General features: G+C 32.3%; 1 protein-coding gene across 1 annotated transcript; it reads right to left on the reverse strand.

The window, feature by feature from the left end:
- Positions 1–6,273: 6,273 nt before the first annotated feature.
- Positions 6,274–18,631, reverse strand: LOC134261412 (ficolin-1-B-like; the record flags this gene model as incomplete). Its single annotated transcript, XM_062743857.1, has 7 exons — positions 6,274–6,697; positions 6,967–7,131; positions 7,339–7,435; positions 10,095–10,213; positions 10,677–10,764; positions 11,287–11,406; positions 18,280–18,631. Coding segments are annotated over 7 exons (1,174 nt in total), but the record flags the coding sequence as incomplete, so codon positions are not given.
- Positions 18,632–19,557: the final 926 nt, after the last annotated feature.

Below are 19,557 nucleotides of genomic sequence, written 5' to 3' on the forward strand. Positions count from 1 at the left end.
TGGTAAAAGAGAGAGAGAGAGAGAGAGGAGAAGTTTCCACAAAATTATTAAATTACTGTTTTTACCAGCCTGATAGAGTCCAACAATAGACTTTGTATAACAGAATTCTACAACAGCTGTCAGGTTTTCATTGGGAACACAGACATACTGACTACGTCCATACACGTCATCACTACAGTTCAGTTTGGAAGCTGCCTCTGTTGTATTTGCTTTACTAAGGGGACAGGAATCCACAACATATCCGAATCCTTTGTAGGACATAATGACTTCTGCAATTAAAAATATTACATGAAATTAGCATTGGGTTATTTTGCAATATGTTAGGCCACAAGCTGTTTGTGTTTCACACAAAAATAGTAAGGCCCCCGATTGTACAGAATCCCTTGTTATTTATTGAATTTATTATTATTGAAAAAACAAGTATTATTTCACCTAAATAAGCAGAGCGCAGACCCGAATAAATGACAATGTTTATGTTTTTACATCTTTAAGAATACAAATTAGCAGAATATATTTCGTGCAGTGAAATTAAAGACATGTACAGGTCCAGTCCAAAGACTATTTCTACCTACGTAGCTATTTATAGCTACCTAGGTATTTAAAGCTACCCAAAATAACTATTTTTACCTACTTTCTGCTTGACTTGCATTTTGTGGCCAAATGCAGGCAGGGTACAACATGGTGAGCACAAATGTTTTTTTTATAGAGTCACATTGATTATCGATATGACAAAAATTTGGCCAAAAAATTATGACTTATTATATTATCAATTTTGCATAGAAACTAATGTAAATGTTGTCGATTCAAGAAGTCATCCTTTTTTGGCCAAAATTTTGTCGTATTCAACATTAGTGTGACTGTATCAAACAATATGGTGTTAACTATGTTGCGCCGTTTGGTTTTTGAGCCGCAAAATGCACAAATTATAAAAGATAAGTAAAAATAGCTACTTTGGGTACTTTAAATACCTAGGTACATGTAGCTATTAATAGCTACGTAGATAGAAATAATCTTTGGACTGGACCTGGTGTAAACATTAACAAAAAATATATTTTTAAGTGGAGTACATTTGTCAATAAAATGAAATGAACATTTGGTAAGTGTCAAATGCATTTCAAATATGAGTTTCAATCCAATGCTTTCTTGGCTGTATCGCTTCGAATAGGACCCGCCCATATCATCGTCTATCATTTATTGTTTTGTCTGTAAAAGACGGAAATGACGCATGCTGCACGTCACCTAATTTGCCAGTTAATGTTCTGCGGTCTTATTGAATTAAAATGCATTACTTTGAAAGTGATGAAGCAATTTTAAAAATTAAGACTGATATGATATTAAACACTCGTTAACACCAAATTATGACAATGCATAATACTTGCTTGAGCAAATATAATATCCGTATTAAAAGAAAAATATGAAACCGAAAGTTGATTTTTTTAAATAAAATTAAATGAAAGATATGCACTTACCTTATCGTTCCAGCATTCTAAAATGATTTCCTCTTAGGTCACATAACTTGTCATGTACATTTATTGTAGTAATATATTATATTTCTGTCCCTAGTACATTTCAAAGTAAGCTCTGAAATACACAGCCATGACTGCCGTCGGTACGCTGCCTATGTACCCTGTATACATTTATAAATAGATTGCATTTAAATACTCGGTGTTCCTCTAATGATTAGGTCAAGAAAAAGTGGCGGATTTAAATGTTTTTGAAAACTAAAAATATTCAAAGAAGAAAATAATCTTGACACAAGCGTCGAAGATATAAGGCCGCAAAACCTTTTAAGGCGGGTCCACACTTTTACGGATCCGGTTTTAATTTTACACACCAATATAAAATTTTGATTATCCTTATCTATTGCAAAAAAATCTTTTTGGATGATTGAAAATAATTTAGCAAATATATATTTGTTTATTATAGTGTCATTGTGCACACAAAGCATTTAATGTACATTATTTATAGGAATAACCATGCACTTTGCACTATATCCATGGGATCTATATGTAATTTAGTACATACACAGACAGAGAATTCTTAATTGCCTTTATGGACCTAAAGCTTTTTAATTTTTTTTAAACAAACTAACTTGAGATCAATTTAACTGTAATTTTTAGCCTTTATCATCTTTTTAAATTTACTTTTTAATAAGTTTTGCAAAGAACGATTGAAAAAATAGATATTACAAAAAATGGGGGTATAGGTATTCAAAAGGCTGTTTTGTAAAAATTTTCTGGTCAACCATAACAAAGTATGTTTTTTTGTTAACCTAAGATATGATTCTAAATAATTATGAAGAAAAAATAGCATATAAACATATAAGATTTTGAGAAATATTTAAAATAAAGATATTTTGAGCTTTTTCTCTGAAAGATTTTGACAGATCCAACATGAATTCTTTGGTGTTTTCAAATAGAAATTTCAAATATTTTCTTGACAAATAAATATTTATGATTTTCCTAACTTTTAACAATAATTGGATGTGTTTTGGCACATAGCTAGATAAAATATGATGTTACACATCTATATGTTGAATTTTTGCTGTTTCATTTTTAGAGGTATATACTCCGAGACATGTTGCATAAAAATTAACCTGCAAAGATATGTTTTTTATGGGTGTTATAGTTAGATTATGACTTATTTAAGATTTTCAAATAAAAAAATAAAGAGTTTGAAAGAAAATTCAGAAAGTACGGACCTACCTTAAGTACCTTTTAAACAATGGATAGAATTTCCTATCGTTAAATTGATAAACTTTGTATGGACCCGGTGGTGAGGGCATACTTCGAGACACAGTAATATTTTATTTTAGCTATTTAATTAAACACAGATGGGGATGAAGAGTACAGAGAGCTCAAAAATTGCTTAAATTTTTCACTATTCTATTTTTTTTTGGGGGGGGGGTGTTTTGTAATTCTGTTATTTGCGACGGCGTTTTCATTTCATAGTGAAAATAGAAAAAAAAAATTTTAAAAAAATGAAAATCGTTTGAGCGATTTAGAAAATCGTTTATACGATTTAATTTTCTTCTGATTCGGAAGAAAACGCAGTGGATAAGAAATATATAGAGAGGCCCCTTCGTTGCTGACTATAACAGGTACAGAAACACATATGCTAAACTATATCTTGTTAATTAAACTGTGTGAATATGTTGTAATGTAATCTTTGTTTTAATCTGTTTTTCCCAAATAAATACTTCCAACGAATATCTTCCCGAGAAACGGTAAATTCTACCATAATGGCTTTCCAGCACAGCCACCTGTTACCATGCAATTGACCCTGGAATCAAGTCTTCTGTCATGTGGATTTTGTATTTACTTCCACCTTCGATATTAACAACATGACAGTTTATTTCTATGAAAAGAGCTAAATATCACCTATTTTTGATTCGTTCTACGTCTGAACAGTTCCAACGTAGCTATTGTCCTTTTAAATTTTTATCTAAAAAAGACTCGGTGAGTTTGTGAAGGGATCTGTGCAATTTAAAAAAAAAAACCATTTTCAAATATTCCTTGATGAATTTCCTCAACATGTCATTCATTACGTCATTTCTTATAAACTATGCATGGATACATTGTCCTACTTCTGCAAGGTTTTATACTACGCTTCCTCTATGTGTACTAACAAGAAATATAAATTGTACAAACATTTTTTAATGGTACGAACGATTTTCTAAATGGTACAAATAATTTTAAAAACCGTACAAACGATTTTAAAAATCGTTCAAACAATTTTAAAAATCGTTCAAACAATTTTAAAAATAGTACAAATGATTTTAATGATTCTTAAAAAAAAATTTCTACATTGTCAAAATGGCACAAATACGCCGTCGTAGTTATTCGATCAAGAAAACTTGTTTGTGTAAATGTTTGTGTATGTTTTCTTTTGTAGTTATAACTTAGATGTATCAATTTAACGTTGAATCAATAAAAAAGTGACCAAAATACATATATATCTTTTAAAATCTGCATGAGCCTTTGTTTCAAATTGGGAATTTGAAGTCAATTGGTTTACAAGTTTGAGGGGTTATCTAAAAGTTCGTGGACTGAGACTAAAAAATTAGTATATTGCAAACTGTGCTTTCAAAATTTATAAGAGACATAAAACAACAAAAAATAAAGAAATGTTGAAATATTTTAGCCTGATACGTTAATTATTTGCCGAATTATCATAAAATGAAAACAACATTATATGATCACCCGGCGCTGTCGTCGTTTATTCTCATTGCGTCAGATAACGTCATTGTTTTTTCAATGTCCGCTTCTTCTACATCGTACACTTTTTTTATGAGATTCCCTGGAGCTGAGTAAGGAAAGCGCCATTTTTATATATGACTTAACAATGAATGAACAGTGGCCTTCAGTGAATATAATATTCCAAATGGATTAATAAAAGTGGGAGAGATCAGCGCTTGATTTATTTTTTGTGCCGACATATTTTGTTTTGGGGAGTTCAATATCTACAACACATGATCAATGTCATTTTTTGACGTGATTGGTTTTTTAGAAAAATCTTATTCTAATAAGTTTGTAAATGTATTATCTAATAATTTAATGAGTAAAATTGAATACATTGCCAAACAATTCATATTTAAAGAAAGGATACGTATTGGGCAAAACATAATCCGAGATTCCTCTGAGTCTAACCCCCGCTTTTATATTGTGACTTGTGTGGGGGAGAGTCAGAGCGGACTCCATATTGAAAACTGGGAATCTGGCGAAACCACCTGGTATCGCTACTCTGCCTACCTTTTACAACTTTATTTCGCGAAGCTAACTCCCGAGACGCGAGAAATCAGTAAAATAATTATTTTCCTACTTATTAATTGTCATTAAAAGGATGCTTCTACCGTTTAAACAGCTCTATCACGCATCAAGCATCCCGAGACGCGAGAAATCAGTAAAATAATTATTTTCCTACTTGTTAATTGTCATTAAAAGGATGCTTCTACCGTTTAAACAGCTCTATCACGCATCAAGCATCCTTTTAATGACAAGTAACAAGTAAGAAAATAATTATTTTACTGATTTCTCGCGTCTCGGGAGTTAGCTTCGCGAAATAAAGTTGTAAAAGGTAGGCAGAGTAGCGATACCAGGTGGTTTCGCCAGATTCCCAGTTTTCAATATGGAGTCCGCTCTGACTCTCCCCCGCACAAGTCACAATATAAAAGCGGGGCTTAGAGTCAGAGGAATCTCGGATTAGGCAAAACACTATTAATTGAAACATTGTATATAATGTACATTCCATCCACAATATCGCATGTTGTGTTATATTCAGTGATTTATCGGTGTTAAGTGAATTTGAATCTTATCACTTGGGTTCAAAATGGCGTTTTTACGGAAGTACGCCATGTTGTGACGTTGTAGAGGGCCCCCTTAACGGGAATTTTGGATGTCAAATGATCATATCAAAAGCGTTTTTCTCAGCTACACATAGGTCGCAAAAAAATTCGTTTTGGAAGTTGTGCCGCCTGTACATACAATTTCTTACAAAAACATGACAGATTTATTTTTTAAAAAATTGATTTATGGTTTGTTTTTTAGATAGAACAGATGATGCTAAATAGATTTTATAAAATTCATTGATGTACATAAGGCAGTTTTAATTTTATGACGCTAGTCCACGAACTTTTTGATAGCCCCTCGTATACATGTATATGTACTTTTCAATTCTATTTCAGAAATTAAAAAAAAACTTAGCGTTCAAAACAATATTCGTTTATTAAGGATATCTCTTTAAAATATTTTTATAATGACAATGATGTCCTTTTAAAAGACGGCAATTTCTGTGAGGATTTTTTTTCCTGTTGAAAATATTAATAACTCATTGATATAAGATAATAATTTAATTCGGAAATGCAGAAATACAGGGTCTCTATACTCAATCATCTAAGTAATTAAATTGCTAAGGTGGTCTCTTCAAGAAAATGATACATTCTTAATTGTTTGGAGACAGTCACATTGTCGACTATAAATTTTATGTAAGGCAGCCGATGTATCTTTTTATCTGCATACATTACTTGACGTCATACTCTTGTTCATTAATTGTTTTCCTGTCAGATGAATAAACAATAGAAAAATAAGCTTGATAACAGTAGCTTCGCAGCTAATTTTAATGGCAACAAACAACAAACCTTTGGCAGAATTTACAAAAAAAAACGTGATGTAAAAATCCTTAAACAGTTCAAACAGTGAGATTGCAAATAAAAGTTTAAATTGATGGTTTTTTAAAGGGCAACATTTAGTCTGACGCAAATCTTACGTGGGGGACACTAGATGGTGCACAGGTATTGGACATTCTACATTTTCAAAATCTCCACAATTCTGGTTGAATTTCAAACTGAATGAATCAATGTTCTTAGAAAAGCCATTTATTTATTTAATTATAATTATCAAACAATAAAAAAATACATTAAGGTGCAAAAAAGAAAAGAAAACAGTCTCCATTCTTTGGAATGTGTTTTAAGGTTTGCGAAGAAGCATTTTCACGACCTTCAAAGGTTTGTACATATCCCAGCCATACCAGCCCATAACATTACTTCCGGATGAGGCGTACGTCGCTGTTAATTTGGTTCGTAGACAACTCAGATTCCACCAGGCTGTTTTATAGTCCACTGCGCAATTTCCGGAATTCGTGTCATGGTCGACATCTTTTGCAGAAAAGGGTGCATTATTGTGAAAAGCCATACTATCACCTAATAAAAGGGAATTAATTCATAACTTAAAAAATACATACATTAGGCAGTCATTCATTTGGAAATTGATGAATCAATGAAGCCCCATACAAAATTTATGAAACTCATAATTAGGATGCCAAGAAATAGGATTTTTTTATAAGCTATATTGATGCACATCTACGACACATGTTCATATTTTGCTCTAAGCTCACAATTGTTTTGTGTGGATTTTAGGTTTTGTTTTAATTCTTTATTATTCTTTATTTGTTCAATTTTAATATATATACCCGCATCTCCAGTATACCCGGAAACTGTCATAAGATAATTAGTTGAGGTCGATCCAACATTGAAGCTACTGTACTCGGCGAAACGAGTGTTTGAAGAGTAATCCTCGAATTCAAACCTCAGCACTGTGTTACCCCCGGCCGTCAACAGATGGATGTATAGATTTCCTACAAAAAAAGTACATTTTTAAGTATGCATCCTTTTTTCAGAATAAAACGTTAATTTCACAATTTATATATGCGTTTATTCTTTTGATATATATGTTTATTCTGGCCAAGTCTCTCTCTCTCTCTCTCTCTCTCTCTCTCTCTCTCTCTCTCTCTCTCTCTCTCTCTCTCTCTCTCTCTCTCTCTCTCTCTCTCTCTCTCTCTCACCTATCCAGGTTTCGGTGAAAGGACTACCAAATCCAGTCTCAAATTCAGCATAGGTTCTGTAGAAGTCCACACTACCGTCGTTTCTATCCATAATTACCTGAAAAAAGACAACATTTAATGTTGAATTAAGTGTTGCATATAAGTTAACTTTTTACTGACACCCCCTTCCATCTTCAATATTAGTTCAGGCCAGTCTTAATTCAGATGGCAAAATATGACATACTTTAACTCATTTTAAAATATGTTCCTCGGTGTACATACTTTGTCAACATTAATTTGTGAAAAAGAGATTTTTTCTTAAAATCCTTAAAAAAAATTGAAGTAAATTTCTCTGGCAGGATAATTACTGAATATATATTTTATGATGTTCCTAATCATTCTCCCCCGATTATGTGGGGGTTTTATGGGCCATCAAGTTCAACAAAGGTTTGTTGCATCAGAGATATCTAAGAAATATGTCTCTGGTTGCGTGTATTTTTAACGGTTTTGGCGGAAAGTATTATCTGGTAATTTAAGTACAAAGCTAAATGTCTCGCACCTATCTATAAGGAAGAACATTAAGATATGCACTTAATCAAATTAGCTAACTCGTTCAAAATCCAATTTCCACAAATGTAAATGTCATATTTTTATGCGCCCGGATCGATAGATCCAGGGCGTATATTGTTTTTGTCCTGTCTGTTTATCTGTTTATCTGTTTGTCTGTTTGTCTGTCTTTCTGTCTGCTGTCAACTTTAACCTTCGCCATAACTTTTGAGCCATAAGAGAAAGAGACTTCATATTTGGAATGCATACTCCACTAATAAAGTCCTTTCAAATGACATCAAGGTCAATGACCTCGTGACCTTGACTGTGACCTATATGCTAAAATAGCTTTTTCCACTGTTTGTCATAACCATAGGAGATAGGGATTTCATATTTGGTATACATACTCCACTAATAAAATCCTTTTGAATGATGTCAAGGTCAATGATCTTCTGACCTAGACTGTGACCCATATGCTAAAAATAGCTTTTTTCTCTTTTTGCCATAACTTTTGAACCATAGGAGATAGGGAATTCATGTTTAATATGCCTACTTCACTAATAACTAATGTCTGTTTATCTGTTTGTCTGTTTATCTGTTTATCTGTTTGTCTGATTGTCTGTTTATCTGTTTATCTGTTTGTCTGATTGTCTGTCTGTCTGTCTGCTGTCAACTTTAACCTTCGCCATAACTTTTGAGCCATAAGAGAAAGAGACTTCATATTTGGAATGCATACTCCACTAATAAAGTCCTTTCAAATGACATCAAGGTCAATGACCTCGTGACCTTGACTTTGACCTATATGCTAAAATAGCTTTTTCCACTGTTTATCATAACCATACGAGATAGGAACTTCATATTTGGTATACATATTCCACTAATAAAATCCTTTTGAATTATGTCAAGGTCAATGATCTTCTGACCTAGACTGTGACCTATATGCTAAAAATAGCTTTTTTTCTCTTTTTGCCATAACTTTTGAACCATAGGAGATAGGGAATTCATGTTTAATATGCCTACTTCACTAATAAAGTCCTTTCAAACGACACCAAGGTCAATGACCTTGTGATCTCGACTGTGAGCAATATGCTGAAAATAGTTTTTTTCGAACTCTGTTTATGCCGGGCGCATAGTGTTTCGCAAACACATCTTGTTTATTTTACTATAATTGTTAATGGAGTTTATTTTATTTGCAATATTTTTTTGGTAGATCACATATGTGTAACAATGTTTGGTAAATAATTCTTGATAGGTAATCTTCTTATATTTGGGTGAGGCTACTATTTGTATATTAGGTAATTTCCGCCCAGCATCTTTGTACATCCTAACGTGAACGAAAGAACGATAAAAGGTAAAACTTAGCGACTTGGTCAGGAGAACAAGGTAATTACATATATTATGTAGAAATCATACATATAATATTCTTATGCTCACAGTAATGCTTAACGTCCCTGATCTTGTTAGCTAATGTTCCTGATTTATTATAGATATAACAATTACTCTGTATGTAGAGCATTTTTGTAAAAGCTAGTGTGGTTTTATAAATGGCACCATTTTGACCCATGTGTAATGAAATGTTGATAGATCATTAGTCCCATAGCAATTTGCATTTTATATATCATACCAATTAATGATTAAATAGAACTGATTCACTATATGTAAATTACCAGTAAAGAGATTATTTGTTGTGCACATGGAATTTTGTGTGTGTATTAACTTAGAGTTAATCCATGCATTCCCCTTTTACGGTAATGTAAGGCAAGGCACCAAGTTTGTTTACATGTTTTAAGTGAAGTAGCACAGTCATATTTTCTGATTGTCACTGGTAATAATTTTATTGAGATTAAGTAGTGAATTAAATTAAACGTATACATGTAGATGTTATTCATATTACATATTACTGGTCAGTTGGCTAATATTATTGAATATTCTAGTCTACATGTGTATGTATACTAAAGGGTCATCTTAGTGCATGTTTGTGTTCTTTATGTAATTTTAGATTTTCTTGTTATGTAATAATTACTGATAAATTTTGTATTTGTTAACAGTTCTTACGTTGATGTTACCATCACAAATCAATAAAGTCATCACCAGTATTCTTAGACTTATCCCTTTTTGACCAAGCCACTAATAACAAAATATTGTACGCAAGTTATTCATTTAAAGTACGTTCTAGGAATTAAAAGAAATAAATAAAAAGACCAGGAAAATCTGAACAAATTAAAACCTACAGTGTAGGCATAGCCATTCTTCATGACGCACTGAACGTCAACTGGTCCACCATTCATGGTTACTGTGTAGACCCCGCTGGCACCTGATAACGAGGCTATGCAATCGCAGTCAGAACAACCTACATTTTTGAAAAAAAAAGTTAAATTAAAAGTTTTAAAGTCACTGTACAATAAAGATCCATTGTCGATCTAGGGTCGTAATATCGCTTTTCCAAAATTTGGGGGGGGGGGGATTTGTTCATGTACCATGTACTCCCAAATAGAAATTTTAAAATAAATAAATACATAAAAAAAACGTCCATGGACAATATCCAAGCTACATTCATTTTAAAATCAAAGATGCCCAATGCGTAACTTAACTTGAACTTGAAAGACCCGATTGCCTCCAGGTAAAGATTAATTATACAATAATAAATAAGAAAGAAATTTCTTTCATTTTTTTTCAAACAAATTTTTGTTTTATATGATCTTGAATTTTTTATATGAATCATACGATGTCTTAGTTTATGCATATGTTTCCCTCGTAGGATCTATTTTAGGCCTTTTAACCCTTTCTGACGTCATTACACAGTCATCATGTACCTAGATATGTTCCGGCTACCTGTCCAGGTATACTTTCACAGTTTCCGCTAATTCTATTCAGCTGCATACCACTTCCACAATTATTATCCTAAAATGTGAATTACATGTTCAGAGACAAAAAAGAGGAATATTTTGGGAATAATTATATGAACTTTTAATTAAACTTTTCGGGGCAAAATAATGTAAAAATGTAGAAAATCAGTGCCAGAGAGAGAGAAAGAGAGAGAGAGAGAGAGAGAGAGAGAGAGAGAGAGAGCAATGTAATGTGTTTATTTTCCGTTTGCCATGTTAGAAATTTTTACAAGAAAATTAATACTAGCATGTAATTGTGAAGTTTAATTAATAGAAATTATAAAATATATGTATATTACTATTTCAAGGAATGTTCATAGGTTGACGATCTTATAATTATTATTTTTCTCAGTTCGTTTTGGTAAAAATGTGGTATTTGATGGGAAAATATATTTGAAATCCTGTCAGAGGAAATATGTTTTCTTTAAACAATCATTGATAATACATGTTTCATTTTTTGGAACAACAAGGTGATGTTAAAACAAAGCAATTTGCCTTTCTAGAGAAACAAGCAAAACTTCAAAAATATAAATCATACCATCTGATAGTATTTACAGAGTTCACCAGTCAGTGAATCGAATGTTCCATTTGAAGCTCCGTTGGTCAAGCGGCAAGTCTCAGATCCACCGCTTAGGGCACAGAGTTCGAACCCATTACACTGCAGGTCATGGATGCATTTTCTGGAACAGAATCCCAAGATATTTTCCAGAAGAGGGGCTGGATGCTCAATAAGGACATGGCTCACTTTACTGTACAAATTATTTCCCGTGTGAGTGAAAGTCTCTTGGAAAAGCAACGCAGCGCCATAGATTTTAGAAAAGGAAAGAAAAAACATCAAAAGGATGGAAATTAAGTCCATTATCTTCAACATCATTTCAACTTTGTCTTTCCTTTCACATAGTTACTTTTGCATGACTTTAATGTTCTTAGTTTATTGACTAAAGGCAATCAATTATCGTGCAACACAAACGAAGTGTATATTGAAATATAACAGATTAAATATTTATGGAAACCATTAAGAACATTTAAGAGTTCAATAATGACCGCTACAATCAATATTCATTGTCAAAATTATGAATTTATTTCTTTCTCTTTAATTAGTTGAATATCATCAAAACCCTATCATTGAAGGTTAAAAAAGGTATTAGAAATAAGAATTGAAAAATTTTATTTTCTGTATAACAAAACTTATGCTTTTCGAGGGGTTATATCACGTTTTTAAGATTCAATCAAATGGAATTAATTTTCTTTTACAGAATAAAGTCTTCTATAACACAGGTTTTCTTTACTTTGAAGTCGATGCATGTACTTTAAGAAATACAGTTAATTGTAAATAAATATAGTTGAACTGAAATAAACTACCATTTTTATTTAATAATAGCATATTTTCCCATGGGAAACTTTATACAATTAGGGATATACTTCAACGTTGTGGTGGAAGGAGGAAGAGTGATTACTGCAAACTGCTCTCTGAAAGGCTGATGAACAGAACCATCTTCGCACACTTTTTATCATATCCCCCGCTTGAAAAGCGGGAGGGTATATAGTAATGGGGATGTCCGTCCGTTTGTCTGTATAGCTGTCCGTCGGTCTGTCTGATACGCTTTGGGGTACCTATCTCTTATCCGCAACTCCTCTTTTACCACTGAATGAAATTTAATTAGACTTTAATATTTGTTACATATTGCAATTGTGCACCTCTCCTATTTAACATTTTGATCGGATAAATGTTTTGGGTTTTCCAGAGCAAAACATTGACACTGCCATTTTTTTCTATGATATTGAAGGGTAGCCATCTCTTATCCGCAAATACTCCTATACTACTGATTTGAATTTAATGATACTTTCACTGATTCTTTATTACATAATGCCATTGTGTACCTCTTATTTTTACTTTTTGATCTGACACTTACTTCGGGTCTCCAAGAGCAAAACAGGGACTTTGTCTTTATAATCATATGGGAGGCGGGGGTATCATTTAGTGAGCAAATTGCTCACAGTACTTAAGAAAGATCTAATACTGCCATGTCAATATATCAAAAATATTTTTCTTGTGAAAATGTCCGCAAAGTTTTCTTTTTACTATACTTTTTTATGAATTTTTAGATAAGTTTTCAAGTTTTTTTTTTCCCCGAATGGTCCTCTTCTTTTTAATGATGTCACGTGCCTGAGATGATTAAAATAAATATTTATTAGATTTTAACTATATTCATGGCAACTTGTCTCAAAGTTAGAACAAGGACTTAACTATTTAGTATAAAATTGAAGTCGGTACTTTAATCCTTTGAGGTTTAAAGAAACAAGGCATCGATCGTTACAGTGAAAGAAAACATTTCTGTTTATTTGCTTATAGGATAAAAACTCGGACTACTTGTTCAAAATAATTAATTTTTTCGATTTTTTGTAATAAATCTTTAAGTTTCGCCTTTTAAAAGTAAACCTTTAATAGAAATGTTCTCTTATATTAATTAACAGCAAATAAACTTATCATTGTTTGTTTGATTTACGTACTGCATTGTTACTTTTAAGGAGAGGTTTCTGGTTTTAAAATATTTTACAAATCGTTTAAAGGGGCTGGGGAGTTGTGGCCATTTAAGACTGTTTTGGTCTCTTTTCGAAGAAGATTTCCACATAAAGATATACAAAAATGATCAATTTTTAAACTAAAATGCATGACATTTTTCTTTGCCAAATGATAATTGACAGCTTAAGATATCATATATATTAAAATTTAAGTAATATCTGATGGTTAATTTTAGTACCCCTCGGCCTCCTTTAATTACTAATTAAAACATCAAACAAAATAAAACATCTGGGTCAAGTTCGATCTGTAAATAGCTTAAAGCTGTGATGAATTCTTACAAATACGACTTCTATTTTTGTACGACTTGCTTCATACCAACTAGCTCTGTATTCCGTCATATTTCTTTCAGTTGCCTTGTCTTAATTATTGTTACGAAATATAGAATCTCGCAGTATGCTTAGAAACAGATGTAGAAACATGTATGCGGATCTTATTTTGTTTAATGTTTTGTATTCATAGGAATTCATAGGGAAAATATAAAAATCTTCTCAAAAACAACAAAACCATGATTGGTCATATTTATGGGTAGCGTCTTCAGGTAATGTAGATCTTCAAGTTAATCGTCCCATCCCTGCCCCGGGGGTCATGACTTGAAACTTGAATCTTCACTATCAGAGGATACTTCCAAATTACTTTGACTTATCATTGCTTTGATATGGTTGAGAAGATTTTTAAAGATTTTCCTATGCATTCCTTTGTTAAACGTTGATCCCCCGTTGTGCCCCCTTCTTCTATGAAATAATTCTTTATTGATGAAATAAACACAAAAGTCATATATGAAACTTTTCATAAATTCGCTTTATACCTTTTCTCACTGGTTGTTATTATTTTCAATTTGTTTTTCATTTTCCAGCAGATATTCATTAATTTAAGATCTTTAGTTGCTGTATGAAAGCAAAAAGTTCTGATTTTCCTGAAAACAATTACATTGCCTAAAATAACTCATAAATTTTACAGGTTTTTTAAGAGGAAGTTAATTTTTTTTATACATTAGTTATTACATCTACAAGTGACACAGCGAAATTTTTCTTTACTATCTACGAATTGGAAATTAAAGTATAAAAATTTGGTCCGAAAAAGGTTAAGCAAGGGAACAGCTTCCAAAAAAAGTGTACCATGCATGGTAAATGTATTTTTTTAATTTAATTTTTGACCTTTGAATTCATTTTTGAGATTATTCTATAAAATGCTAAAATGATATGTGTTTGCGACCGATTTGATGTTTACATCAACTTATCTTGTTATCGAAATTCAACAAACTTTTATTTTGTTTTCAAGTCTGTGTTTTATTCAGAGTACGGCAATATTCCATCTGAAAAAGAAAGTTTACAACACCAGAAATACAAAATTCATGCATCTAGTAAACTCAAAAGTAACACAGTGTTTTGTCAAAATAATATATTCGGATGTCAGAATAACCTACCTACATTTGAAGATCATGAAACTGATAAGATTGCAAGTTTGGTCTACAAACTTGCAAGTCTGGGGTTATGAACACGAATACCCCCTCCCATTAATATGGAGATAACGAGTAGTATTCAAGCTTAAAAGTCCATTCAAATAAGTCAGTGGCAGAGCAAACACCGACCTCTAGAATGTCAAAGGTAGGATCAGGTGCCGTGAAGGAGTGAGCATCTCCTGCCGACAGATCACATCCGCCCTGTGTTCCCTCAAATGATCGGGAATTAACGGTAAAAATCTGTCGACAATTCACTGTGTTAACTGTACGCAGTTTTCCAGGGCATGTGTTACTAATTATAAGTAAACACGGTGTCAGTTAAAGAACATCGTCGCAAACAACGACCAAATTGTACGAGCCACTCCCATTCTGGCCGGGATTGAATGAGAAGAGAATATTTCGTACTTTGTTAAAATATTTATCAATTGCAATAGAAACAAATATCATGCTGTCATTGGCAAAATTGAGCAAATTTGTTGGTTCCCAAGGAGAGGTCTTGTCACAAAGAATACACATGTGAAATATGAAAGCCATCGTTACACTTAATGAAAAGATTTTGCGGACAAACAAATAGACAGACGGACAAACATGAAAAAAAAAATACATACCCCAGAAACTTCTATCATGGGGGAATAAAAAGATATGGCTTGGCCATTGAACATCGTGTATTCATAAATATTTTATGTATTTTTAAAATCCTCGTAATGCTTTATAAGAATTTGTTCTGATTATTTTTTTTAAATGTTCAAAGAAAAAGAATTAAAGTTTTTGTTTATTTGGTATACAAACAACAAAGGAAAAGGGTATCGTGATCAGTGTTCCAATAATCTAGACGACCAGGGATATGCCTTTTTACTAACACAATAAACAAAATACTATTGCTAAGAAAAAAGATTAAAAAACGATATTATTTTCCAAATAGCTATTTTTAAAATTAATACTAGTTAGAAACTGTATCAAATTCTGTTAAAAAATGTATCGATTTATAAATAACCTGAAAATAATCAAACCAAATGCAACTTATAGGTAGACTAATCTGTGCGCAATCTTTAAGTTAGATTTGTTCGAAATTGAATTGCTTGATTAACTAATGCTGGAAACATTTAATTTTCTTGACATTACGGATATTCTGTGTTAAAGAAATATTGTGATTCGTTGTTCTCTATACCCCCTGGTACGAGTAATTGCCGCTTGCTTTTGTCTTTCCTTTCAATGCATTCATTGAAATTGCATAAGATGCGTTGGTAAAACAAATAAGAACAAATACAAAGTAATTCTATACTCATTGTATTTCAATGCAATATAAACCATAATGCTACAGTTCTGCAGCTACGTTGGTATAACAAATAAGAAAAACTATACAGTGTCATTCTAAACTCATTTTATTTCAATACAATGTGATGGTGAATGCATGAAATCAGTTCCAAACAAAAATAACTATTCGGTACACCGTTTCAGTTACTCAATCATATTTGTCCTTATTAGGAATTTAAATCAGCTGAACACATAAAGTAATCCTTAAGGATAACATTTTGTTTTCGAGGATATAAAGGAAATGTTCTTCAATAGGACTTTTGATTTATTACCTTTTTAGACAGAAAAACAATAGTTGTTCTTATAATTTTGGTTTATAAGGTCATACTTTCAAAATTTTTTGAATTATTATAGAAAAATTATTATGGATTCTTTAATTTCAATTTGAACATTGCTGGTATTTGCAAGTAATTGCAATAATCATTGTGACATTTTTTAATCATATTAGGCTAGCTGCAGAACTGAAGCGGTTATGGTTATATAATAAAGTGTATCTACACTAATTAGTCTATGACCATAATGCTTCTAACCCCGTAATGCAAAAAATGTGTAATTCACGGCGCGGGATATTTTGCGCAGTGTTGGGATAGTTTCTCCACTTTCCAAATTCGATAAATTATCTACCTTTCCCTACAAAACTCGATCTAGACACATTTATAAGTAATTCTGTATACATGTATTTTCATCCACCTCCCAACTCTTAACAGTCGTAACTACAAGCAATAAACTCGCTTGAATTGAATTTTATGTTAGCCAATAAATAGACCATTCCAGTTTATCGCTTGCAGAGAGAGACGACTATATAAAAGGTTGTCAGGAGGATACAATATACAAATTGGTTTAGTAATGTGTGTAGATGTGATTAAGTCTCTATGTTAATATTGTTTCTTATTATATATACTTTTTTAAAATTCATTATTCTTAATTACTTGTTTTGCTGACTGCTCTCTGTCATAGCTACATGTAATGTTATCAAACATAGTTTGTCATCATCAAAAAGAGCACTAAAACATAGAGACTTGAGCAAGTCTATAACGTGTCTGGAATAGATTGATTGATTGATTGTATATTGTTTAACGTCCCTTTCCAGAATATTTCACCGATATGGAGATGTCATAATTGCCGGTGAAGGGCTGCAAATTTAGGCCTTTCCTCGGCACTTACGGCCTTTGAGCAGGGAGGGATCTTTATCGTGCCACACCCGCTGTGACACGGGACCTCGGTTTAAACGGTCTCATCCGAAGGACCGCCCTATTTAGTCGCCTTTTACGACAAGCAAGGGGTACTGAGGACCTATTCTAGCCTGGATCCCCACGGGGCGTCTGGAATTAGAGGGTGAAAGGTAGATGACTTACCAATGCTGGAAAGTGAGAAATTCTCCCAAACGGTGCGCAAAAAATCCGTAAATTTCTTGAATTATACTGGATCTATAGCGGAATGGTCAAAGACTAATACATGTATATAAAACAATAACACTACAGTTCTGCAGCTAAGTTAGTATTTCTTTAAAGTTAATATAGTGAACGAAAACAATTTCGTACTCTCAAAAACAGTCTTGCTATCGGAGGAGAAAAAAGGAAATATATCACAGGATTAAGGCTGTTATTACATAAAAGAAATAAATCAAATAATTCATGAAATTCTACGGACGACAAAAATCCGGTGCACTTGTCCGTCAAATGTAAAGCATCGAGTATGGTGTAAAGTAGAGGATAGCTAATCGTGATCAGATAAGTCAAAATAATGATAAGAAGCATTACTGACATTGAATGAACGATTCTTACTCCATTTTGTCTTTCTGATTCTGGTAGTTTGCGTAAATGACAAACTTTTCTCAAATGGAAATAAACTATCAAAATAAAAGGGACGCCCGCTATATAAATAGCAAACGCCAATTCACTCCAGTTTTTTGCACGTTCAGACAAAATATTTTCTAGGAATAATATTTGTTGCACACTATATACTCCTGTCATTATAAATGAAAATATCCATATTATTTGACAGTGCTTCATAATTTTCCTAGAACTCATTTTAAGACTTTTCAGAGGCATTGAAATAAAAATATAGCGGATATATGAAATATGTGCCGTATGGAAGTTAGCGGCGTGTAAGAAAAGAAAAGTAAAAATATCAAATACAGACTGCCTCGGGGGAATTTTAAAAAATGCGCTTACAGGATCGGGTAAAACCATGATATAGCGTGACGTAAGGGCCAAAACATCAGCATATGCCAAGCAGGCAATTGCGGTGTAGGTCGGGGTGTGAAGTCTTTTAGTTTTGATGATTACCAAAAGGGTAGTGATATTTCCAATAAACCCAATCAAGAACAGCATGGTTCCAAAGCTAAATACGTGTTTGTCCCAGTAATGAACATTCAATAAAGAAGCATTTTCCATACACTGAAATAAATCAGCAATTGCGGCATTGTTTTTAGAACCGTCTTTTCCAGTAAGATTCACTGAGTGGCCAGCAAAAGTGTTATTATTAGGACAAATTACGCTTGAATTTTCCATTTCTATCTTCACTCTGAAAAAGAATAAAAGAGAACATTAAATAATGATAATTAAAACAGACAAAACTTAGCGATTGTCTGTCTTATAATGCTTAAAATCACTTTAAAAAATAAAACAGCAAAATATTTTTAAGAAATTTAAATGACTTACGAGGGCAGAAATGGCACCTGGCGTTTCACAAAATCTATCCCACTGGAGAAAAAAGACAGCTTTATTCACTTCCAGTAAAACATTTCAGCTACAAATAATAAAATACTCTAAACTGTATATACACGGCTTCTATAGCTGATAATGGTTCTTTATGGTTGACGGTATAGTTGATCCATTATAATTCTGCGATCAAAAGAATAATTGCATTAATATTTAGTTACAAAAAATAAACCCGGTAAATTGCGCAAAAATAAAGTACCCCATGAGATTAATAAAGCAATTCTTCTAGGTCTGTATCACAACTTTGCGAAATTACAAGCATTAAAAGACATATTGACCATGGCAGTAAACAAAATTTAAACACCTACATGTTAGGTGTACTTATAAGATATTTTATGTATCTTTAAAATTTTCTAGACATAATTTTGCATTTTAAGGAAAATGACGATCAAGGTTATTCCTTACAAAGAGCACAATCATTAGTAATTTTCTTTGCCATTATTTAATGTCATTTTTTTTCCTCATGTAAGCTAAATATAAAATAAATCATACTTACAATAACATATATGTTTTTAACGTTGAATTGCACAAGTAGAACAGCTTAATAAATGGTAAATGGTGATTGATTGCGACTTTAAAATGAATTGTTGTGCTCGAAGTTCATAAATACTTCAGAGAGAAATGATCCACTTAACAAAATGGATCAGCAGTTTGGGGAAAGGGTAAAAGGAAACGAGATCACGTCCCAATTTATCATATTTCAAATTTTAATGTATAAAGTAGTTTTTG

This window comes from Saccostrea cucullata, unplaced genomic scaffold (assembly GCF_032062105.1).
Source record: "Saccostrea cucullata isolate Sc308-1 unplaced genomic scaffold, CSIRO_AGI_Scuc_v1 ctg12199, whole genome shotgun sequence".
In the NCBI taxonomy this organism is placed as follows: Eukaryota; Metazoa; Mollusca; class Bivalvia; order Ostreida; family Ostreidae; genus Saccostrea; species Saccostrea cuccullata.